We start from the raw sequence: 25,790 nt of genomic DNA on the forward strand, positions 1-25,790 counted from the left end.
CACACCAAATTATAAACCTGGTATCTTTGATGATTTTTTTCTTGAGTCATGTTTGGTGTGTAGAATCCCTGTAAGGTGTACATGTCCGTTTGATCGTTATAGTTTATCTGTGTAACATATTGAACTTGCATGCATAGTGTTACAATTGCAGTCAAAATCCCGTTCTCGATTGTGACCTTTCTTAAAGTATACTTATAATGAGCCAAAAAAACCTAGGTGGCATGGGCGGAACCAGATGAGAAATAATCCTGATAACTAGTACCTTCTCGGAGCACCTGAGATAACTACCTATTTATGATGGGTAATGATCAGTCTGTAGTTTCCAATGTAGTGTTGTGAAGAGTTTTATTTGTCTTTTCGTCGTTTTTTCGTGTTTGCCATACCTTTGTCGGTTTCGCTTCGACTTATCAATTGTCCCTATCAATCTTCCGCCTTGTTTTTAGACAGATTTTTATTGACAGTTACCTTATTTGATGTTATAGGTGCACGTGGTTATGACAACTCTTAGTTTCTATAAGTTAAAGACCAACTTTCTTTTGACTATAGCATACTTTTGGGACCACAAAAGGGGTAATCTGATCATGACCAGATCAGATTAACCCTTTTGTGAAGTGTGGTATGGTTGACCAAAAAAAAGAAGATGTGGTATGATTACCCGTGTTGCAAGTGAGTGATATGTGTATGGTTTGTTGTCAAACTTTTTGCGGTAATGCCCATTTCTCAGTCACTGAAAGTAATAGACGAACTAAATTTGGCTTATATATGTATTGTAAAGTTTACATGGGTTACCGTCATGACTCTGGTTAACTGATTATATCAGATATTTTTTTTAAGTAAATATAAGTAAAACAAGCTAACTTTAATTCGATTTTGGACATAGATTCAAATTTTTAGGTCATCGTGCATATCCAGATAGTTTTCACAGTTTAATTTTATTTTATGGACCTTTTTCTGGTAAATTAGAAAAGGAAATAGGAAAAAAATGTTCATTTTAAGCATCTGTAACTTTTGGTGGTGCTTTTTTATCGGCTTCAGAGTAAGTCTTTTATTTGACAATTGAACCTATTGAAAAGGACATTAAGGAAAGTGAAGAAAAATTAGATTTGAATGTTTGAAGTCTGGTTTTGATTTAAATTGTCAAAGTTCTTCAAAAGCTGGTTTATAGGAATAAAGTTAAAAAACATCTTAATTCTTCGGTAGTTGACAGTGAACCAGAAAGGTTAGTTTGTAGTAAAGTCAATAATTAGTCTGAAAAGTCTATAAATAGAGTTAAACAAGAATGTGTCCATAGTACACGGATGCCCCATCGGGACTATCATTTTCTATATTCAGGGACCGTGAAAATGGGGGGAAAATCCCTAAATTGGCATTAAAATTAGAGACAATATCATAGAGAACATGTGTACTAAGTTTCAATTTGATTGGACCTCACCTTCATTAAAAACTACCTCGACCAAAAACTTAAACCTAAAGTGGGACGAAGGGACTGACGAACGGACGCACAAACCAGAAAACATAATGCCCATAAAGGGGCATAAACATGTGTTCTCGCACATGACAATGCACTGATTGTGAAACTACGTCATTTGGACACTATTGAATAGTTATCTCATTGGCAATCATCTCCTTGTTTTATTTCAGAATTGAATGCTTCTTTTTTTATTTTAATTAATGCTACCCTGTCAAATTTCGAATTAAAAAAAGCCTTTCGTTTGTTTTTCTATGCATTGTTTGGGCGCTGTCTCGAAGAAGAAGTACAGTCATACATGTAATATTTCATACGTAAATCAAATATAACTTTTCAATCCTCCCCCTCTTAAACAATAATCATACGAATCAGATATTGTGCCGGGATCTTGTCTTTTTTTTCTCACAAAAAACCGGAAACAATTAGTTCATTGGCATTCTTAATAGCTAATCTTACGAATGATGACTATCATTCAGAAAATTATTGAAAAAAAAATTAATATATAAATAGGTTAAACTTCTTCATTTTATATTGACAATCTTCAACAAATAAATACATCTTTCTGATCACAATTCGCTTGTTTGAGCCTCTAAGACTACAGTCAATAATAGCGCATTTTTTTCCGAACTCTGGAACTCTGTTTTGTGTTTTTATTTTGTTCTGGTCCATTACACGTCTGTATCTCCATTCTTTTACTGCATTCTTTACATTTTACTGTACAACACCAGTGAAATTTACATTCACATTTTTCTGTTAGTGTGACTGATCGTGAATCGTAACCCCTCCCACAACACATAATGTCACACCCGTCTGTGCCCAGTGACGATTTATTACAAGTCCTTCCTTCAGTTCCAAGAGATCCTGAAAAACAAACAATAAACAAAGGTAACTGATGTTGTTTATTTTCATTATTGTTATCATTTATTTGATCCTTTCTTTAGAAGGCTTTAGAGCTGAAAACGATTTGACAACACAACCTGTTAATATTCCTGTTCAAAATCTGTATCTGTAAACATGTTGTTATTTTTCAAGAAGTCAGGTTGGTTTGTCGTCTGTATTTCTATATTTTTATCTTGTCATTATGGAGCTGTCTCATTGACGTATGTCCCGGCATGATATTTGTCATTATGGAGCTGTCGTATTGACGTATGTCCCGGCATGATATTTGTCATTATGGAGCTGTCTCATTGACGTATGTCCCGGTATGAGATTTGTCATTATGGAGCTGTCGTATTGACGTATGTCCCGGCATGATATTTGTCATTATGGAGCTGTCTCATTGACGTATGTCCCGGTATGAGATTTGTCATTATGGAGCTGTCGTATTGACGTATGTCCCGGCATAAGATTTGTCATTATGGCGCTGTCTCATTGACGTATGTCCCGGCATAAGATTTGTCATTATGGCGCTGTCTCATTGACGTATGTCCCGGCATAAGATTTGTCATTATGGCGCTGTCTCATTGACGTATGTCCCGGCATAAGATTTGTCATTATGGCGCTGTCTCATTGACGTATGTCCCGGCATAAGATTTGTCATTATGGCGCTGTCTCATTGACGTATGTCCCGGCATGAGATTTGTCATTATGGAGCTGTCTCATTAACGTATCTCCCGCCATGAGATTTGTCTTTATGGAACTGTCTCATGAACGTATGTCCCGGCATGAGATTTGTCATTATGGAGCTGTCGTATTGACGTATGTCCCGGCATGTGATTTGTCATTATGGCGCTGTCGTATTGACGTATGTCCCGGCATGAGATTTGTCATTATGGAGCTGTCGTATTGACGTATGTCCCGGCATAAGATTTGTCATTATGGAACTGTCTCATTGACGTATGTCTCGGCATGAGATTTGTCATTATGGAGCTGTCTCATCGACGTTTGTCCCGGCATGCTATTTGTAATTATGGAGCTGTCTCGTTGACATATGTCCCGGAATGAGATTTGTCATTATGAAGCTGTCGTATTGACGTATCTCCCGGCATGAGATTTGTCTTTATGGAACTGTCTCATGAACGTATGTCTCGGCATGAGATTTGTCTTTATGAAGCTGTCTCATTAACGTATGTCCCGGCATGAGATTTGTCACTATGGAGCTGTTTCGTTGACGTATGTCCCGGCATGAGATTTGTCATTATGGAGCTGTCGTATTGACGTATGTCCCGGCATGAGATTTGTTATTATGGAGCTGTCGTATTGACGTATGTCCCGGCATGAGATTTGTCATTAAGTAACTGTTTCATTGATGTCTGTCCTGGAATGAGATTTGTCATTATGGAGCTGTCTCATTGACGTCTGTCCCGGCATGAGATTTGTCATTATGGAGCTGTCGTATTGACGTATCTCCCGGCATGGGATTTGTCTTTATGGAACTGTCTCATGAACGTATGTCCCGGCATGAGATTTGTCATTATGGAGCTGTCGTATTGACGTATGTCCCGGCATGAGATTTGTCATTATGGAGCTGTCGTATTGACGTATGTCCCGGCATGAGATTTGTCATTATGGAGCTGTCGTATTGACGTTTGTCCCGGCATAAGATTTGTCATTATGGAGCTGTCTCATTGACGTATGTCCCGGCACGAGATTTGTCATTATGGAGCTGTCTCATCAACGTTTGTCCCGGCATACTATTTGTCATTATGGAGCTGTCTCGTTGACGTATGTCCCGGAATGAGATTTGTCATTATGAAGCTTCTCCCGGCATGAGATTTGTCTTTATGGAACTTTCTCATGAACGTATGTCTCGGCATGAGATTTGTCTTTATGAAGCTGTCTCATTAACGTATGTCCCGGCATGAGATTTGTCACTATGGAGCTGTTTCGTTGACGTATGTCCCGGCATGAGATTTGTCATTATGGAGCTGTCGTATTGACGTATGTCCCGGCATGAGATTTGTTATTAGTGAGCTGTCGTATTGACGTATGTCCCGGCATGAGATTTGTCATTAAGTAACTGTTTCATTGATGTCTGTCCTGGAATGAGATTTGTCATTAATGAGCTGTCTCATTGACGTCGTCCCGGCATATGATTCGTCATTATGTAGCTGTCTCATTTACATCTGTCCTGGCATCAGGTTTGTCATTATGGAGATGTCTCATTGACGTACGTCCTAGTATGAAATTTGTTATTATGGAGCTGTAGTATTGACGTATGTCCCGGCATAAGATTTGTCAGTATGGAGCGGTCTCATTGACGTACGTCCTGTCATGAGATTTGTCATTATAGAGCTGTCTCATTGACGTACGTCCTGGCATGAGATTTGTTAGTATGCAGCTGTCGTATTGACGTATGTACCGTCATGAGATTTGTAATTAAAGAGCTGTCTCGTTGACGTATTTTCTGGCATGAGATTTGTCACTATGGAGCTGTCTCGTTGACGCATGTCCTGGTATCAGGTTTTTCATTAGGGAGCTGTTTCATTGACGCATGCCCCGACATAAGATTTGTCTTTTAGAGCTGTCTTATTGATGCATGTCCCGGCATGAGATTTGTCATTATTGAGCTGTCGAATTGACGTATGTCCCTGCATAAGATATGTTATTATGGAGCTGTTTTCATTGACGTCTGTCCTGGCATGATATTTGTCATTATGGAGATGTCTCATTGGCGTACGTCCTGGCATGAGATTTGTTATTATGGAGCTGTCGTGTTGACGTATGTACCGTCATGAGATTTGTCATCAGAGAGCTGTCTCGTTGACGTATGTTCTAGCATGAGATTTGTCACTATGGAGCTGCCTCGTTGACGCATGTCCTGGCATCAGGTTTTTAATCAGGGAGCGAGCTGTTTCATTGACGCATGTCCCGACATAAGATTTGTCATATAGAGCTGTCTCATTGATGCATGTCCCGACATGAGATTTATCGGTAAGGAGCTATCTAACGGGACATATGTCTTATACTATTGTCCGTTTGAACCTTGTTGCTGTTAACCAATTTCTCAATTTGAGAAGAGAGAAAATAATTAAAAGAGTGAATATTTTTGTAATTTTAAAATATCTCTAAAGAAATGAATACCCGGTTTGAATAGTATTCTTTTCTATGAAGAAATGTATATTTATTAAAACCATTTTGCTATTCCCTTTTAAACTTTTAAAACTTAGTTGGAATGCAAAAACAATATATAGCAGTTTCCATTCTGTGACATATGAACGCTGTTTACAATGAACCAGTAAATCATCACAGTAATATCTTTGAAAAATCTATATACTTTCTGTAACGAATTCCGAAAAAAAATCAGTATACTTTCTGTAACGAATCCCGAAAAAAAACCAGGATTCTTTCTGTAACGAATTCCCAAAAAAATCAGTATTCTTTCTGTAACGAATTCCGAAAAAAACCCCAGGATTCTTTCTGTAACGAATTCCCAAAAAAAATCTGAATTGCGTTTCAAATAGATTGTCGAATCAAGATTTCGTAAATAGAAGCTTACTTTTATAAATTTTAACATTGTACAAACTTACAGACTGTAGAACGAAAATAACCGTGCGAAATAAAAACTTTTGTTTTCAATACATAAGAAAGAAGATGTGGTAGGACTTTCGTGAACGTAACAACTCTTCGCTATAATGGCGAGTTCAGCAACAATATCAAATTTTCTGATACCATTTCCATGAATGAATAGTTTCGAGTACAGGACGGCAATAAACAGAGATTTGCTGACGGAAGATTGAAATATATGTCTACTTCCGGTTCAGCTAATATTAGTTCCGGTTCATACGGGGGTTTTAATGCGTAAGTCTAAACTTTCATTACAAACTCTTTATATGAGTATGAAAATAAAAAGATGTAGTATAATTGCCAATTAGACAACTCTCTACAAAAGACTAAATGACACATACATTAACAACGGACTTAATCAATGAGCAAAGCCCATGCCTTTTATGTGCAAAATAATGAACGAACAACCAAATATGTTACACAGCAAAAAAATAACGACAATCACTGAATTACAGACTTTACAGAATGTGGTAGGTTAAACAAGTTTGAAGGCGCCAGCTCTCCCCTAAACGTGGACATTGGTTTAACCAAAAACTATAAAAATCAGCTGAAAAAGGCTTTATTCATCAGATGGATAAAATGCGATATGTGTTTTTTCATAGATATGACTGAATATTTTCTATGTCAGTGACTGACCCTATTCTACTCCCCAAAGACAAAACAGAGCTTTAATACTTTTACAACCTGACTGAAATATAGAGTATGTGACTACCCTCCTTTCTTCTCTCTGTTGTGAATACCATTTTAGGACTTTATAAAACGTTAGCAAACATTTGGTAGGGAAAATACATTTCATTAGTTTAGTTAACAGAACAGGCCAAGCGTTTTTAGATCCTCGTAGGCGAAGTGAAGACTTGATAACTGTATTTGGGCATAACTATCGTGTATTACAATCATATAACTTCTTATCATTTTCACTTTGAGCAAGTATTTGGTCATACAGATCTTGTATGACAATATTACTACATCTTATTATACGTTGAACAAGTACCTACACATAAAGATCTTGTATGACAAATTAAGCAAGCACTTGTATATAAAGATCTAATATGATAAATTGAGCAAGTACTTGGGTATAAAGATCTTGTATGGCAGTCATACTACATCTTATTATTTTAATATTCAGTAAGTACTTTGTCCCAAAGGTCTTATAAAGCATCCATGCTACATTTTCTTATTTTTTGTATTGTATAAAAGCTGTTACCTATCCCTATATCGGTCTCACAGTAATCTGGGGAGTCTTCTAGATACACAAGATCCCGTCTCGTTGGTCTTTTATGATTTCTGTTAGCAACAATAAGACCGGATCCATCTTGGTCTATCATGACTTGTGTTGCACCATTATATTTAAGTCTGAGATATTTGCCCACATATCTAAAAGACTGCATGGCGAGCCAACAAGTTCGAATTGTACATGCACCACTTACACCATGACATTTACAAGTCAGTTTCATAAACTTTTTGACAGCCTGAAATGAAGGAACGACAAGATGGTTGAATTGATTCCATAATGAATCATTTTCATAACAGCGTGGACAACCTCAAAACTAATGTTTGAAATAATACTGAATCATTAACCTATGTTCAAATATTATGAATCTATTTTCAAATATTATAAAATATCGGTGAATATTCATAACATTTAATGTACAAAATGTAGTTCCTTACTTTGCACATACATGTTGATAATCTTTACGTAAAAATCGTTTCGTGTTATTATACTTTAATTTTTAGAACATATAAAGCACCCTTTGGTTCCTTACTTTTTTATGAAAAAAAATGTTATTTACCGTCCATCGGCAAATATTACATGCATATACAGGACGTTCTAAGTTTTCTTGGTTTATCAATATTATACAATTACTGTCTTTTGATGAGGTAAATATGCGGTTTTATTGACTTTTGAAAAAATGATATTCACTGAGGCCGACGGCCGAAGTGAATATCAGTTTTTCAAAAGTCAATTAAACCCCATATTTACCGAAACAAAAGACAGTAATTGTTTTATTCCATATTCCGAGAAAAGAAAATGTATTTAATGACAAACATATACCAAAACAAATTTTACACGATTTATTAATATTATATATACGGAAACATTTTACCATAACGTTGCATGTAAAAGCGCGTGACGTTTAGCGCGGTGAATAACACTTTCTCAAGTGAATATGCTTTTTTATTCAAAATCCAATTCATATAGAGAAACCTACTAAAATAATTCCAATATAGAATAATTTATTTTATCAATGATGCAAATATGATTAGACAAATATCAATATGAACACTGTTTGTGCTAGTTCACAATGAAACGGTCTAAGGAATACATGGCACATTATACTGACTCCCCGTCGAAAATTCTTTTTCTCTTACTCCAAAAATTAACCCGACCGTGTGCGTAGCGGAGAAGCGGCAAATACGAATTTTCAATTCTTTAGTATGAAAGGTAGTTCATGCAGACAGGAGCAATTGTTTTAAGAATATCGGTTAATCGAAAGTACAATGAAACAATGAAAAGCAACCGGTACCTACCCTCCGACCAGCTCTATTGTTGTGCAAATTCATTAAGGCCCTAGAATCTCGTATTCTCTTTTCTTTGGCGTCTATAAACATTCTAGAAAACTGGCTTCCCCATCGTACATTATCACTACATCCACCCCATTCAAACCACCCTCGTTTATCTCGACCACGCCCAGATTTTGAGGGATCACAGCCACACTGCATCAAATCACCTCTGCTGCATGATCTCGTAACTGCATGGACAACACCAGCTGACGATATGGCATAGACAAATGACGCTTCCCGGCTTCCTACTTAACAAAAGAAACAAAAAAGAACAACATAGATTATATCCATTATTAAACAATATTAGAGTTCAAATTCAAGTTTTGATAAGAAAAAGAATACATTTAGGAATGAGGGGATTTTTTTAGCTTTGCTTCTGTTATGAATGCTTGCTATTGTTGAAACCATATGATGGAGTTTTGATATATTTACATATTTATATTTTTACATATAGAAAGGGAAATCAAAAACATATGTGGATCAGATGTTCTCGAGCACCTGAGATCAAACCAAATTTTGGTGGTTTTCCTGTTGTTCGTCTTAAGTTTTATATGTAGTGTTTTGTGTTCTTTTGGTAATTTTTCTTATTCTTTTTCGTCTATCTTTGTTTCTTTTTACATGGTGTTTTACGTTGTTTTACATTTGATCTTTTATATAATTTTGCCTTATTTATCGTCTGTCTCTTTTCTTTATAGTTATTGATCATGTAAATCGATGAAAGTTATCAATCTACACGGCTCAGGCGACTCTATTTGACCTAAACGACATAGGAGTTCGTGGTAAAGAGGCACCACAATCGTGCAGATTAAAAGAGAGACGAAAGATACCAGAGGGACAGTCAAACTCGTAGATTGAAATAAAACTGACAAAGACAAACAGACAAATTATAGTACAGAAGACACAACATAGAAAACTAAAGACTCAGCAACACGAACTCCGCCAAAAACTAGGGGTGATCTCATGTGCTCCGGAAGGGTAAGCAGATTCTGCTCCACATGTGACACCCGTCGTGTTGCTTATATCATTACAAATCCGGTAAATAGCCTTATTCGGTAGGTCAGATTTGCGAAACGGAAAGGGTTTTGTAGTTGCGACATAAAGAACATGTCCGATATCATCGTGATGGCGTCCATAAAATTTACGAAGGGATGATTTCAACTTCTTCATTTGGAACTTTTGGTTTAATAGCTTCCTTGTGAGTTTAGCAATCCTCTATCAAAGATTTCATGATAGGAAATACATTCCCGAGAATATCGTATCAATTGGGAGATATATACTTCGTATGCAGGCGCTGCTGGAATGTTGCTACATAGAAATAGAAAGTTAACAATTGGGAAGCTGAAATCATCTCTTTTGTCGTAAAGTTTTATTTTCAACCGACCCTCATTGTCAATTTCTAGATTAAAGTCAAGATATGAGGATATGAGGCAGACTTCACTGTATCTGTAGTATCCTTTATCTCTAGTTCCATGGGATAGATTAGTTCAACATAATCACAAAACTTTGTATTATTTAGTGAGAGAACAATATCTAAAAAAGTACATAGCGGAACGTAAAGTTAATGATACATACCGATTACATTGGCCATTAATTGTTAATATCAGCTGCTCGACACAATATGAATCCTTTTTGAACTGCTGCGCTCACTTGACAAAAAGATTCACATTGTGACTTGCAGCTGATATTTTACAATACCAATATGCAGACAACCTGATAATCAGTACACACGTGACACCACCAGATTACACGAATGTTTTGGAAACATTCGGAAGATATTCAATCCATGGCTCCTGGAAAAGTTTTCCAGTAGGGTGAAAAAAAGGGAAAGCCCAACTTTAGATAATAGAAAGTTGGCAACTTCTGAATTATTAACTAGGCTTTCTCCTAAATTATTTGGAGGATTGTGTTTTAATCGCAGATCTTTGATTTTTCTGTTTTTGTATAAATTTGTGACGATTTAGAACTTTATATAGACTCTTTGTTCTCTATTTGTCGTTTCGTTGTGTTTGTCGTTTGATTGCTGTCTTATTGACTATCTCCCACATCTCATACAGTTTGAGTTCCATTTGATGTACTTTTACATCTATTTATAACAAATTATAACTAAAAGAGTTTGTTAAGCATATAGCTTATTTGCTTTTCTTTCCATCAAGAACATCCTCAAAGAAGAACTAGTCGTTGAGAGATGTACCTAGTGCAAAGTTAACCAAAAAAAAAGGTTTCACTTTTAAATCTTTAACTTCCCGTACCCCCCTTTTTTTGACAAATAGAATTAATTATAAAGGAATTAATATTTAAAAAGTCGTAATAAATACCATTGAACAGAAAACTAATCCAAATCAGATTTCAATTATTTGGATACTCTAAACTATTTTAAGAACTTAACCTTAGAAAAATGATTATCTTGTTTGACTTTGTAACACGGGTTTAAGATTTACATCCCTTTGATTGAAAAATATATAGTTCGTTTTAGCGTCGAAAGATTTTGTAACGTCGCTCCGCTCGTCGGTATTTCTTCTATTGAAATACGCCCCTGCAGATAAGAGTACATTTGAACTGTGAGGTATAACTGGAACAGTTAATGTACATAGTGGCTGTGCATTATCCAGATTATAGCACAGTAAGAACAGAGAGTTTTTGACTATATCGTGTGTGTATATATGACCTTTGTCTCTTTTTTTTTTACCATCTATAATTATAACTTTCAAATACGAATATGGTGCAATGTGGGATGATAACATCATAATGGTTCTTTTTTTTTAAATCACATTAATGAAATTATCATATCTAATTACAGCAAACTACTAGAATTGTAACCGCCCAGTTTCATGAGAAGTAAAGGTTTGGAACAAAAAACTTATGCGCTTTTCTGCACAAAAATGTTGCACCTTTTTCTTTTTGAATTTAACCAATGACAAGGAATGTGTTTTTATCAGTATATGTGTACACGTACTACTCAGTTCAAATGTTCATGGTAAACATTAATAATTTGTTGTGTTTCCCCTTGCACTGAAACCGTTTGTTCAATTGTATTTGCATTCTTCGTTACATTTTATACTATTTGCTATCCCAAGAAATCACATATTATTGTAATTAATATAATTACTCAATAATATGCTAAAGTTCGGCCTTTAAATATGATTAGAATGTATGTTTTCCAGTAAGCTATTGTGTGACTGTATACATACACTTTACAATATTTGTAAGAATAACACATGATGTTACGGTTTGTTTAAGGCCTATTACATGTTATTGTTGGGCTTAGTGTCAAGGGTTTTTGATCTGTAATCGCATCAAAGTGTGAAATTTGACTTTTAAAACTGTGGTTGAAGAAAGCAAATTAGGGAATAATACCCCAAACTGCGTTTCTTGATTAAATAATGAAATATCTGTATATTTAACTGAATAAATATTGCGTTTTGAAATTAGCAAGTGTGCGAAGATTTCTTATAAACCAAGTCTTAATTCGTTTCTGTCTATACTTTGAATAATGCATTATAATAAAACTAATAAAACAGAGTAGGAGGGAAAAAAAGAATTCGATAATTTTTACATCATTTTATTTTTAAATACTTTGCTACTGTATTACATAAATGAAGACGGAGAAACAATTTGTATAAATATTTCCATCAGACAATCCTTCCATGTCTACTGTTCCGACCACCTTAGAGATACGCTCAGTTAGCACTTTTATCCCCACAAACATCAATACATCATATATTTTAAAGACAAGACAAGCATCGTATTTTTTCTTTCTGTCATAATCTAGAAACCTGTTAATAGGATAATGAGCGAAAAAAGATAGTAATGCAATAAAAATGAATAGGCACGTGCACTAAGCCGCAATAACTCTGTATCAATTATAACTGTTGAGATAGTGTCAAAGAAAATTACGTTCAGAGGCGGGTGTCATCTTTTTGAAAAGGTGTATGTATTTATAGTTTTCTCATTAATTATCTTTTAACAAAATCGATGCGAAAGAAACTATGAATTAGGTAATTGCATATATACTTTCTACAAGATGTCATCTTACATATGACTTCCAGAAATTATTTGTAATGAAACACTTTAAGGTGCCTATATAGTGATACTCGTGCAAACAAATGTAGTTCTCACCATTTTTTTTTCAACATTGTTAAAAGTTAATGTTAACTTCTGAAATAGTTTTCCTAGTATATATTTCAATATTTTTAGTCTATGAATCACAATAGTTGAGATTTCAGAATGTTACCTACCGAATTAGACTTATTACCGGGTTTGTAATAACATGAGCAACACGACGGGTGCCACATATGGAGCAGGATCTGATTACCCATTCGGATATCTCCTCCAGTTTTTGCAGGGGTTCGTGTTGCTCAGACTTAAGTTTTCTATGTTGTGTTCTGTGTTCTATTGTTTGTCTGTTTGTCTTTTTCTTTTTTTAGCCAAGGCGTTGACTTATGGGTTTGGGTGTCACTTTGGTATCTCTCGCCTCTCCTTTAAGTTGATGTCGTATCCATTCTACGATTTTAGTCTTTGGTGCATGACTTTCTAATATTTATTGTTTTTGGCTTTTAACTAGCTTTCACCGAGTAACTTCTAGTACTCTCAAATCGAACCTTTGTGTTAGTTTGAGCTGACTGTTGATTCAATTTGCAATACTTTTTTTTATTTGATGTTTACTTTTTTTGTGTTATATCTCGTCTCACTATTTTTAATATATACCACCTTTGCTAAGCATTTAGTATGACGATAAATTTTCGCTTTGTTCTCGTTGTTTCGCTCTGTTGTTTATTGGTTGTCGTTTGTTGATAAGTGTTTCTAGTTTCTCGTTGTTGTTTTTTGGTATAAATAGACCCTTGGTTTTCTTGTTTGAATAGTTTAGCGCCAGTCATTTTAGGGCCCTTCATAGCTTGCTGTTCGGTGTGAGCAAATACTCCCTGTTTAAGACCTGACTTTGACCTATAATTGTTTACTTTCTAGTCTACCCCTTAATATCAATAAATCAAGTTTGTCAACAAGCAAAATTATTGTAGGATTTATGGTCTGTTTGTAACATGGTTTTCAACTGCCCAGCTACTTTTTAAAGACATTTTCTTTGACTGAATATACAGATAAGCAGTGAATTGCACATATAGTGAAAAATATCATGTTCCAATCTGATTACAATACAGATCCTATATGTCCAAGCTTTGTAAAGCTCAGACATCACTATCATTTTCTATGTTCAGTGGACCTTGAAAGTGGGATAAAAATTAATTTAGCATTAGAATTAGAAAGATCATAGCATAGGGAACATGTGTACTAAGCATCAAATTCATTGAAAACTACCTTGACCAATTGATCAAAACTCTTAACCTGAAGCGGGACAGACGGACGAACGGACCGAGCAGAAAACATAATGCCCATAAATGGGACATAAAAAAACCTTAATTGAACGCTGGTGGTTAGTTGTCACCACATTTCCTCATTTTTATACGCGTGTCAACAATCAAGTCTTCTCTTGAATTATTTCTTGCGCAAAATGATGAACAAAGTGTTTGTTTACTGTTCTGAAACCCCGGACACTACAGTGGTATACAGTCAAAATGTAGTTAACACCAAACAATTGTTCATCGTATAAGTAACACGATCATTTTATAGATAGAAGATGTGGTATGGGTGACAATTTCATAAGACAACTCTCCATCCACTTTACAATTTGTAAAAGAAAAAACATTATAGGTCAATACGAATACGAATACGAATACGAAGCCTTGGCTCACACCGAACAGCAAGCTAAGAAGGGTCCCAAAAATGACTTATGTAAAACTATGTTCCTTTCCCCTACTGACAAAAGTTCACTCATCTATCACAACAGGACACGATTAATCTGATTGACAATACGGATATACGGTTGTCTCATCCGTGTACTATGGACACATTCTTGTTTACCACGTTTTGTGGTGTTATATACAGAACACACGAACATATATATTTTGTATATGCATCTCTCTCGAACTAAAGAATTGGCAGTTGTACTGAAAGTTCAAGAATCTTAAACAGCTGAATATGATAAGGATTATGAAGGCAATAATAGTATATTAAATGCGCAGTGAAATGAGAATATTGTGATGATAACATCATGATGGTTCATCTTTGAAATCGCATTAATATAATTATTATATTAATTACAGTTAACTCAAGATTTGAATGTTAACCGCACAATAAAGAGGAGTAAATGTTCGGAACGAAAAGAAAGAAAAAAAGAAATAAAAAATATCCAGTTGTTTTACATGTTTTATAACCAACAGTTAAATACATATCTACGAGCCTTCGTTTCCATTTTTAATATTAATTAAGTAGGATATTTTGTCAAGATTCATGTTTACTGAAAACAAAACAAAATTCTGTCCTTGAATTTTCTTTTGTCACACCTTTTTTTATATATATTTTTTAATTTATGTAAAAATGATCAAAATCATTTTCGGTTTTCGGTTTTTAGTAAGCAGGTCATTATTTCTGCACCAAAAGATATTCTCAAGCAAGTGTTTCCACATAGTAATGTTACTGATTTATTAAGAAACTAAGGTTTCAACTCCCTCCGGTAAAACCTAGATGGATTTTGGTATTATGCATGGTCCTTTTTGTTCATATTGCTCTTTCACTGTTTTGGTTCTTATCCATACTTTGGCTTTCAAATGTTTTGCTTTGGACGTTACTAATGAAGCTAGATCGAGAAAAATTTTTATGATGCATTTTAAATATTGTCATTTTATTCTGTCAACAAATTCAATATGCGGGTGTATTGTGCGCTCTTGGTTTAGCTGTTTATTTATTCATGTATGGGATTGCAAGTAGTTTGGTTTCAATAAACATGCAATGGGACAACCCACGCACACGCTTTCACATACACGTATGTATGCAAGTATATTTAAATCTTAAAATTTAATTTGGGCAAACGATTTGAAAAACCAGATTATTTCAATTGAAAACCGGAAAGGAGTAGTTTCAGTAAGACCCCTTTTTGGCCCCAAAATATAGCAGTTTTACACAATTGTTAAAATGTAAACTTTTAGTTAATTATTGGACAGTAGAATGCTTCTGCTACATAAATATTGGCTGTTTTTGACAATACAATGCACATATATCGGGTACTAGCACCATTAAGTCATGCTAAATTACTGAAATCTTCACAATTCTAGCATTTTAGTTAAATTTTAGACAGTTTTCGTGTGAAACGAAAGTGGCCGTATTCGCGTTCATATGTAAGTTGTATTTTATGATAATACACAACATATATAAAGGTTGAGGATGAACACGGATGCGGCCTCTTTCATTTTTGACAAAAATCATCTGAAAAGTGACATTTTTCGGCATATTTGGTAGATTTTTCATATTTGAGCTTGAATCGGGTTGTTTTAATGACTAAATCAGTTAAAATCTTTCACATAAATTAATTGATTCAAATGAAATAGACACTTAAGTGTTTAAAAAGTGGTCAAAATCTTTCGTAAGATGAACCTGAAATTTGAGGCCAAAATCGGTCCTTACCGGACCTACTCTTTTCAATATTTCTTTAAATTTCATTTTCAAAAATTTCGTGTTTTTCTTTTTTTAACACAACCGCTAATATCTAAAACAGTTTTTGTCAAAATATTTTGCGGGTACTGTTGGGATTGGAAACATTAATATATCAACTCATCATTAACAACTGGTCTCAAATGATCGTTTACATCTCAAATGTTCGTAATTCTCAAATGGTCGTAAATCTCATATGGTAGTACAATTCAAATGATCTTAAAATTTTAATGTTCGTAATTCTCAAATGGTCGAAATTATCAAATGGTCGTAAATCTCAAATGGTCGTACATTTCAAATGGTCGTAAATCTTAAATGGTCGTACATCTCAAATGATTGTAAATCTCTAGTGGTCGTACATTTCAAATGATCTTAAAACTCAAACGGTCGTCAATCTCAAATGGTCGTACATGTGTGCATCTGAAATGATCGTAAAACTTAAATGGTCTCAAATCTCAAATGGTCGGATCGTATATCTCAAATGATTGTACATGTACATTTCAAAGGATCGTAATTCTCAAATTTCGTAAATCTCAAATATTCGCATATTTCAAATGATCGTACATCTCAAATGGTAGTAAATCTCAAATGATTCTTCTTTTCAAATGATCGTAGCGAAGGAAATATACAGAAATAGCTACATGGTAAGTATAAGTTTTGAAAATCGAATAAGCGAAGGCACACATAAATATAATTTTTATCTTCCGTTTCTCTTTCCAGGTTAATTACGCAAAGTATGAACATTTCATTACAATGATGGACAATTATTGTTGAACTTGTCGTAGTTTAGGGGGAAATAACTAAAATTGCATATTTGGGGTAGTCTACAAGCAATATCAGTACTGAAAGAATAAAAGACTGACCCCAGAACAGCATGCTCAAATAAATATTGTCCTCCCAAATATTAAATATCTAGAATTTATTATCAAGTGTATATATTACCTTTCAACATGATTTTGCCAAAGACAGAAGAATCCCGGTCTAATGTAGTGCAGTTCCATCTATGATTTTGAAATTGTTCTTGACATTCTAAAACACCAAGTCTTGCTCCCTGTCCTATGTTCACCATGACATCAGGATGTAGGCGACATAATCGCCGTTGTCGCCCTACAAGACCTGGAATATTGTCACACAAAATACCTGCCCCTACAGCATGTAACGGCAACTGGCTAATAAACCTACAATAGAAATATTCACGGGTAAGAAACGCTCTTGTGAAACCCAGTTCCCGGCCAAAGATAACATGAAACCTTATGTTAACCATTTAATAGGGGATACGTCGGGTTTGTGGCAAATGATACAGCAATCAAACAACACATATAACATAATTTATCATTTCGGGGTCTTTTATAGCTGACTATGCGATGTGGGTTTTGCTCATTGTTAAAGGCCGTATACTTGCTAATTTCTGTGTCATTTGGTCTCTTGTTGCAATCAAACCACACCTTTTATATATACATAAAGATAGCCTAACCAAAAAAAAAACTAATAATGTAACTCGTAGATGATCTCTAAAACCATTTTTTTAACAACTTATTGCTGTATAGTTTTTCTTTTATATTCTTCAAATATATTTCTAATTTCAAAGATTTCTTTTCATATTGGTGGAAGATATTTTCTATGAATAAACTTGAATGCAATCGATTTCTTCTTCGTTGGTATCAGTTCTTTGAAAACAGATAGTATATGTGAGAGTATATGATATTATACATTTGCTTCCCATGGCGATTCTTGTAAAGTACGTCTGTTCTAATATGAAAAATAAAAGCGGACATAATGATAAGATATGAGAAAACTACCGTTATATTCTTATTTTAATACAATTAATGGATACGAAACGCCGGCTGGAATAAATTAGACCACTCATATGTTACATGTAGTACAGAGTGCAAAGATAATTTGACTGTACTTTTAACTTTCTTTTATGAATAATTTTTTTTTCGTTGATCTCAATTTCATGCTTTTAAAACAGACTTAGAGAGAGAGAGACGAAAGATACCAATGGAACATCCACACTCATTTATACAAGCGATACTCATTACAAATTTACTGCAAACAAAATAGAATATTTGTAGGGATTTATATATTTTTTTTCTCAAATGGATATCTTAAAAGATCTGCTGATTTTTTTTTCTTTCAAATTCGATTAGTTCAATGATTAGAAGTAGTGGATATTGAGACCAATTTCTCTACGACATAAGTTCAAATTTTTGAACATGACAGAATTCGTGTATCGGAATAATATCATTAAAATCAGATAATGTACTTACCACCATGTAGTGTAAGATGGTGTTATATATAATCCAAATAAAATTATCACCAATAATAAATAATAAATTGCCATTCCGTAAGATCCATGAGGATTAGATTTGTCAAAAAATCATTTGAATCAAGTGACACAAGTCTAACCCATAGTTAAAATCATAAATCCATTGTAATTATTTTTTTCAGATTTTTTTTTCTCTTAGTATATATGAATTTTTTAAGTATGATACACCAAGCTCCAGAAACCACAATATATAATAAACAAAAGAAAACAACAATTCAATTATGTTATTCCTAATTATGGTATAAGATCACATTTCTTACACTTTTTCTGTTTTGAATTAAGTAATATCCGTTATTATAACTGTTTATTTAAATTTTCTGGTTATTAAACATTTTTTTTGTAAATTTAACATTGATCATTGGCCGTTTTTAAAGGGCGGCTTTCATTTCTGCCAATCCTAATAGAAAAAGCAACCAACGTTCTAATAAAAATTTTCAGCCCAGTAATACTGCCTAACACTCAAAGTAAACAAATCAGCTATGATATACCGATAATCTTCTCCCTAACAATAGATAAGGATTACTTATTAATTTTATTATGAATTATTGGATAGGAATAATCCCATAATGAAATATTTCAAAAATCCCAGTTGTGAAATATTCTAATTAATTTTGTTTATACAAATTCTTATTTTCCATATCCGTTTATTAAATTTGAAGTCTTTTACTTACGTTTATTTTCAAGATTATTGTTTTACCGAGACAAGAAAATTACAAACACACGACTTTTTAGAATGATAATGAAAACAAAGTTGAAATCTGCTAAGGTCAACATCACAGGTGTAATATTTCAAAGAAAAAGAAAAACAAGCAGGTATTTACAAACTGTCAGTGGCAGCAATGATCTGTTTCAGCTTAATAGACTTGTAATTACGGCTTTGATGTATTGATGAGATGTAAATTCAATACGTTCTTTAGATCAGTCAAGATAGATACTTGCTATAAGTACCTTCTTTCATCAGAAAAATCAAACTGGCCAGAAATAGATGGCCAGTGTTAGATAGTTTTACATAATTGAACGTTGTTTTCTGTGCTATCCTATTCATAAGAAGCCTTACTTTTCCCTATTTTGGGGGATTTTCCTTTTTTGTAGTCATTTCTTGTCTTGACCATGTTGACTGTAATAGTTCTTGCTATGTTTTACATAACAATTAGATCAAATCAGTTTTACAAAAAAAAGTATGATAAATTCATTTGTTTTGTCACTAAAATTTGAATAAATCAGAAAGTTTTAAAATCTATTAAAGAATATCCTGTAGACTCTTAAGGTGGTACCTATTTTGTAGATAAATCAGACCGTTATTTTCTTGTTCAATTGGTTTATATCTGTCATGTCGGGGTCCTTGATAGCTTATTTTGCGGTATGGGTTTTTATCATTGTTGAAGGCTGTACGGTGACCTTTAGTTCTTAACTTCGACGACATTTGATCTTTCGCGATGGAGAGTTGTCGTATTAGCAATCATACCACATACACATATTTATATATAATTATGAATTTCCGTTGCTGTCGTCCTTTCGTTGAGTTTCACAGAGAATTTCTAAGCACTAAAAATCTAGATTTTATTGTTGTACATACTTTTAACATATTTATGATCATCAGTATAACATATTTTTTTTTATTGTAAAAATATCTATATTTTATCTTCGTTTTTTATAAACAGTTTCTTTGGCAAGATAAAAATCATTCAGCTTTTCTATAGAATAGTTGCTTTCAATAACTTTACATGGGCTTCATTTGTGACAGAAAGAAAAACAGTGGTCTGTCGCAAACAACACTAGTTAATAAGATTATCGAATCCAGTATCGGGAATAAAACTTACAGCCGATTTCATTTAGTGTGAAGCCAAAGGTAATATCTTTGGTTAGGTTGCTTGTTAGCTGAACCGTGAAGTCATTGTTAGGTTAGGTAAACTTTTCTTCTTTAAGAGTAGACTAGTCCAGCAGATAACCAATCTATCTGTTGGACTAGGCTACTTCGAAACCAAAGATGTTACCTTTGGCTACACACTCAATGAAATCGGTTGTAAATCGATGAAAAATGTGGAATCGTGTCTATTTCTGCGCTAATAATTTCTGTTTTTTTTTCACAGTTCTACGTATCGTTACATAAATGGATTGACAAATTGCATTAAAAATCCTGAGTATTAAAGTTTTAGAACAATAGGTTTGTTATTTTTGATTTACCGGAATGCGTGTTTAAAAGCCAGTCACATCAATATTTTGACAAAAGAAGTAAATCTGAATTCTTTTGGAAAAAGGTCATTCCTTTATCTCAGAAACACAGTAGCTAATACATTGGCATGTTTAGAAGTTTGTAGCTGTTTTCAGAACTGAACGCGAAGTAAACGGGAGCCTGATTGGTGCGAAATTGAAAAATAATAAATATTTCAACAATTTCATAATTTACTCTTGGTTGAGACAAGACTTACAATATAACTATCCCCTGTATAGATTTGTTCACAGTATTCCTAGACTAATAAATTTTTCAGATGTAATTTGATTTTATTATGGTTGATCTGAAGAGATAATTTCATTGAGAAAATATGCAGGTTCATCAAATAAAAAAAATTATATTTTTTTTGCTGTGTATATTGCAGCGTTAATATCTCAAGAAACATTCATATTTCTAGAATAAAATTGACGGCTAACCTCAAACTGGTTTATTTATATTACGTGTATGTCAATGTTATATCCTTAATAAACTGTGACGGAACCAAAAATTATTTTGCAAAATTAGCGTTATTTACGCTGGGACTAAATATTCGGGTTAGGTTGAACATGGAGTTTTTTTTCATATGTACAAATATTAGTTCGAATCTATGAGATACATACTATTTTGTTCGAGTTATCGAATTTCTCATATTTTGCTGCTTAGCTTAACAATTAGTCAATGTTAATTATGAAGAATATACAATGCATGAATAGTTTAGAATTCACATTTTCAACAGATGTAATTGATAGTTGAAAGGCGTAAATCATAACTATTACTATATGATAAAATGTTTACTTATATCTTCCCGAGATATACAGACACTTTTCCACTTCACTATATCGGATTAAAAACTTTGATGCGATAAGCTATCCCTTACGGAATACATTGAGCAGGAAGTTGTTATTAGAGAGGAATAAAATGAAATCCCGGTTTACGTCAGCAGCACAATGCACAACACACAAAAAACTCAAAACACTCCAAAGTCTAAATAAGTCATGTTGAATTATTGTAAGGAATAAGTTAAAAAAAATGTTAGCATTTTTCAAACTGTATAAACCGACTTGAAGTCTGCTGAAGGTCGTACTTTGACCCTTATGGCTTACTTTAACAAATTAAAACTTGGATGGAGAGCTGTCTCATTGGCACTCATACCACATCTTCTTATATCTGTTGAATAAGATCCTAAAAATACAAGACACCGTGATTGAACAACAAAAGTGCAATTATATAATTAGAAGTCTATTAGTGTCTGGATGATGGTATAGGGAATAATGAGCAAAAAATAAAGAATATAGAGAAAAAAAAATTAAAACAAATAAAAAAAAAGTGGAGAATAAATAATTGGTAATATAGATAAAGAATATAAATAATAATGGTCTGACAAATTAAACAACAAAGATATGTAGACAGCCATCAAAACCATCGTCTATACAGCGGAAAGTGGACTTTTTGAAGGACAATTCCAGAACTTGTCAACTGTATAAATAATAAAACGATAAGAAGTATAACACTTTTATCAAATTTCGTCAAATGGAATAACACTTCTACGATGAATTATTTAGTGAACGTTTTCAACCATTCATATTAGGTACCTCGATCAAAGTTAGTTTGGGATCAATATCTGCAATCACGTTGTGAAAGACTAATAGTCAAATTGAAACAATATGCGATATTAAATATTTATATAAGATGCTTTCAAAAATGTGGGTAGATATTAAAATTGAATCGAAAAATTATATTAAACTCAAAAGGGAATATAATTGGAGAAGAATGAAACGCGTATATATATACACTCGAGACAATACTGCCGAGGTATAACCGGGAATGGCCATACACATAAATCTAATAACGTGTTTGCTGTTGTTAATCATGATTTAAATTTCCCAATGTGAACTTTCCATTTTTTTGTAAATCATCATTAATAGCAGCTTAGACATACGGAACAATATCTCAGTTGATCCGATGTTCCATGGTTTTCTTTTCCTATCATGATTTCCATTGCTTACAGTGAATATATTGCATCAAAGGTTCTAAGTGGTAAAGTTGAAGTCATTCCTTCGATAGTTTTAATCATGGTTTGGTTGACCAATACTTCCATGGTTGACCGTTATGGAATATCTTTGTCACACGTGACTCCTGACATGTTCCACTTATTGTAATCACAATCCCTTCCTCTTTTCTCGATTGTAACATTTCCGATAGTGACCTATTATCGGATTGTTTTACACGCGTGGGTAACATGACAGGTGCCACGTGTGGAGCAGGAACTTGTTTACCCTTCCTGAACACCAGAGTTTTTTGTTTTGTTCTGTTACGGAGTCGTGTTACTCAACTTATAGTTTTATATATACATGTATTAAAATTGTTATTGTTGTTGGTCCTAAAGTCGTTTATATTTTGGTCATAGTAAAGTCTGTCTTTGATGAAATTATGATTTTCGAATTCCCCTTGGCATTTTCATCAGCTAAACGGCTAATGCATACTCAGTCAGATAAGCCATATACCATACAGCAAACATCACACTGTGTCAACTCTTTGATATTTTCTTATAAACGGAACAAATATTCTGTAAGGTACGTAAAGATAAAAATCACACGAATAACTTGTAGGGTATTCCTTTAAATATTACCATTCGTTCACAGGAAAAACAACAAAATTATCAAATTAATTAACAAGTAAAAAATTACACAATGGAATTTTTTTTTTAAATCCCACGTGCGACAAATAAAAAGTAAAATCAAAAAAATACTGACCTCCAAGGAAAATTCAAAAAGGAAAGTCCGTAAACAACCGAATGAAAATAAGCAGCAAGTGTAGGGAACTAGATTCTATAAAATTTACAATATCAAGAAACAAGAAATTTGTAGGAAGAAATTTGTTATTGAAATCAGACATAAAAAAGTTTTGATATTGAGATTTTTTACCATCATACAGTGTGCAATTCAGTAACTCTTTAATCGAAGCAATGATATTCGAATAAACCGTTGATGTAACAACATAGAAAGACATCTTGATATTTATTATAAGGCGTTTTGACACCTCTAAAATCTAACATTATCCTATTGTATAACTTACCATATTTCTTCCAGACTCTGTCCTTGTAATACAAGTGATATGAAATAACTTAGTAAAACTGCAATATCATACATTCCAATCACAAAAAATAGACATTTTTAAAAAATATTGGCACTGTATAAAAAAGTACTGTTAGTTGAAACATGCTGCACGAATGCCAAGATTACAAATGTCATATTTGAAGATTACCATCAATATTATGAAATTTGTATTGTAATATCAAAAGTTTCATCAAAGATTTACAAATTCTGGAGAATATTTGTAGATGGTATTGAGCACTGAAACAAGTGCATGTATGACCAGACATCCTTTGAAGTTTTGGTATGAAATATGATTAGACAGAATTATTTGCTTAATTGAATCGATTTCAGAACGGACTTCATCATGAAGCATTATTTACTTAATTTCGCCAACAATCTGGTGGTTGTATGTTTCAAAAATGAAACGATGATCAGAAGTGTGTTATGGGTGCAGGCATAACAGGTGTATCTTATTCTCTTTACAAACAATAGTCAAAGTAATGCAATAGGAACCAACAGGATACATTGCTTCATATATACAGACAATAAACCTATTTCGGTCTTCCAAGACAAAACAACTGAAGAAATAAGCAAAACAATTTGTTCAGTGGATATTTTGCCAAGAAAATTTAATAGACGATGTAGGACGACAAATATAAATTGTTCTGGATGGACTCGTAGAATTATATAATCTTGAACAAAATACGGGCGTCTGTCTGGGTTGAACTTGGTCTTTAATTTGTGTCAGCTTCGTTTTAATCTTACTTTTATCAGTCCTTCGCACACTTTCAATGAATAATTGGCAAAAACACAAGGTATTTTACGATTTTTTCCCCAAATTTTTTTCGAACAAAAAAAAGTCATTGCCTGAACATTTTAATTCTGTACCATTATTGGGTATAGAGAAAAGAACGGTGTTTAATAAAACATATTGATTTTTGTATACTTTCCGAATTGATTTTCCTCTGAGTTCAGTATTTTTTGTGATTTTACTTTTTAATCCGACACACGCTCAATAAGGAGAATAAAATGTGTGTTTCAAGTTAATAAAACATATTGATTTTTGTTAACTGTAGCTCAATACTGACTGTTTAACTCACAATTCCAGTTTTTCACTCGACAATCTCGTTGAGAGTCTAGTGAATTATTTGTTGGTCTACTTGGACCAATCGACCATGGAGGTCTCCTTTTGATTGGATATGGCTCGAAAGTCTCCCTTTTATTTCCACAAACGTACTTCTTAAAAATCGACGACTTGAAGTCGTTACTTATTTGCTTTGCTAGAACTGTCGAAGCTCGTGATTTGAGATACATACCGTATAGCGGGTTATTTTCGCGGGGTGTACATTTTCGCTTATTTTCGCGAATTGAACAAAACCGCCAAGCTAAATGTCGCCAATTTAAAAGTGTACATGCAAATGTATTGATAAAAGTTTTAAATCCGCCAAAATTATAAACGCCAAAATATTTCGTATACCTTATTCAATGAAAATTGTGATATTTTACACCCGTGAAAATAACCCGCTATACGGTAATTTTGAATGAATAATCAGTGGCGGATCTAGAAATTTTCATATGTGGGGGCCCACTGACTGCCTAAGAGGGGGTCCACTTTAGTCACGCTTCAGTGATTCCCTATATAAGCAACCAAATTTTTTCCCAAAAAGGGGGGGGGGCCCTGCCCCCCTAAATCCGCCTCTGATAATGGCGATTTTTAAAGGTGCACTAGCTACAAGATATGAAACAAATTAGAATATGATTTCGTTTGGTTCAATCATGCAATATAAAAGGGAAATAATGAAATGATAATTCTTTTTTTTAGCAGCCTATTAGGTACAATTTTGTCAAACTAAGCAAAGAAATATCGCTGATGAATTATTGACTTCCGAACAATTTGAAGTGACAGACCTAGATAAGAAGTGTATTTTTGTAACGAGATCTTTAAATTTTAAGTTAGATTCTGTACTTGCTAATGAACAATCAGAACAGCACTAAAAAACTACGAGAACAAAGGAGAGGAAACAAAGTAAGGGAAAATCATGAAAAAACGTTAAATCTCTCTCTTCATTTGGTGTCTGT

At 33.6% G+C, this 25,790-nt stretch overlaps 1 protein-coding gene across 3 annotated transcripts; it reads right to left on the bottom strand.

The window, feature by feature from the left end:
* Positions 1–1,975: 1,975 nt before the first annotated feature.
* Positions 1,976–23,951, bottom strand: LOC139527930 (protein Wnt-2b-A-like). Of its 3 annotated transcripts, none has more exons than XM_071323627.1 (5): positions 23,692–23,951; positions 17,018–17,253; positions 8,504–8,784; positions 7,179–7,443; positions 1,976–2,329 (listed from the first exon to the last, which is right to left on the bottom strand). In XM_071323627.1, exons 1-5 carry the CDS (start codon positions 23,763–23,765, stop codon positions 2,070–2,072), a joined length of 1,116 nt encoding a protein of 371 aa, XP_071179728.1. In that variant the 5' UTR covers positions 23,766–23,951; the 3' UTR covers positions 1,976–2,069. The 3 variants fall into 3 exon arrangements, with proteins under 3 accessions (XP_071179728.1, XP_071179719.1, XP_071179735.1); XM_071323618.1 differs by lacking the exon at positions 23,692–23,951 and adding an exon at positions 18,346–18,817; XM_071323634.1 differs by lacking the exon at positions 23,692–23,951 and adding an exon at positions 18,346–18,804 and having other exon boundaries at positions 8,504–8,781.
* Between the last annotated feature and the right edge of the window lie 1,839 nt (positions 23,952–25,790).

This window comes from Mytilus edulis, chromosome 1 (genome assembly GCF_963676685.1).
Source record: "Mytilus edulis chromosome 1, xbMytEdul2.2, whole genome shotgun sequence".
Lineage (NCBI taxonomy): Eukaryota > Metazoa > Mollusca > Bivalvia > Mytilida > Mytilidae > Mytilus > Mytilus edulis.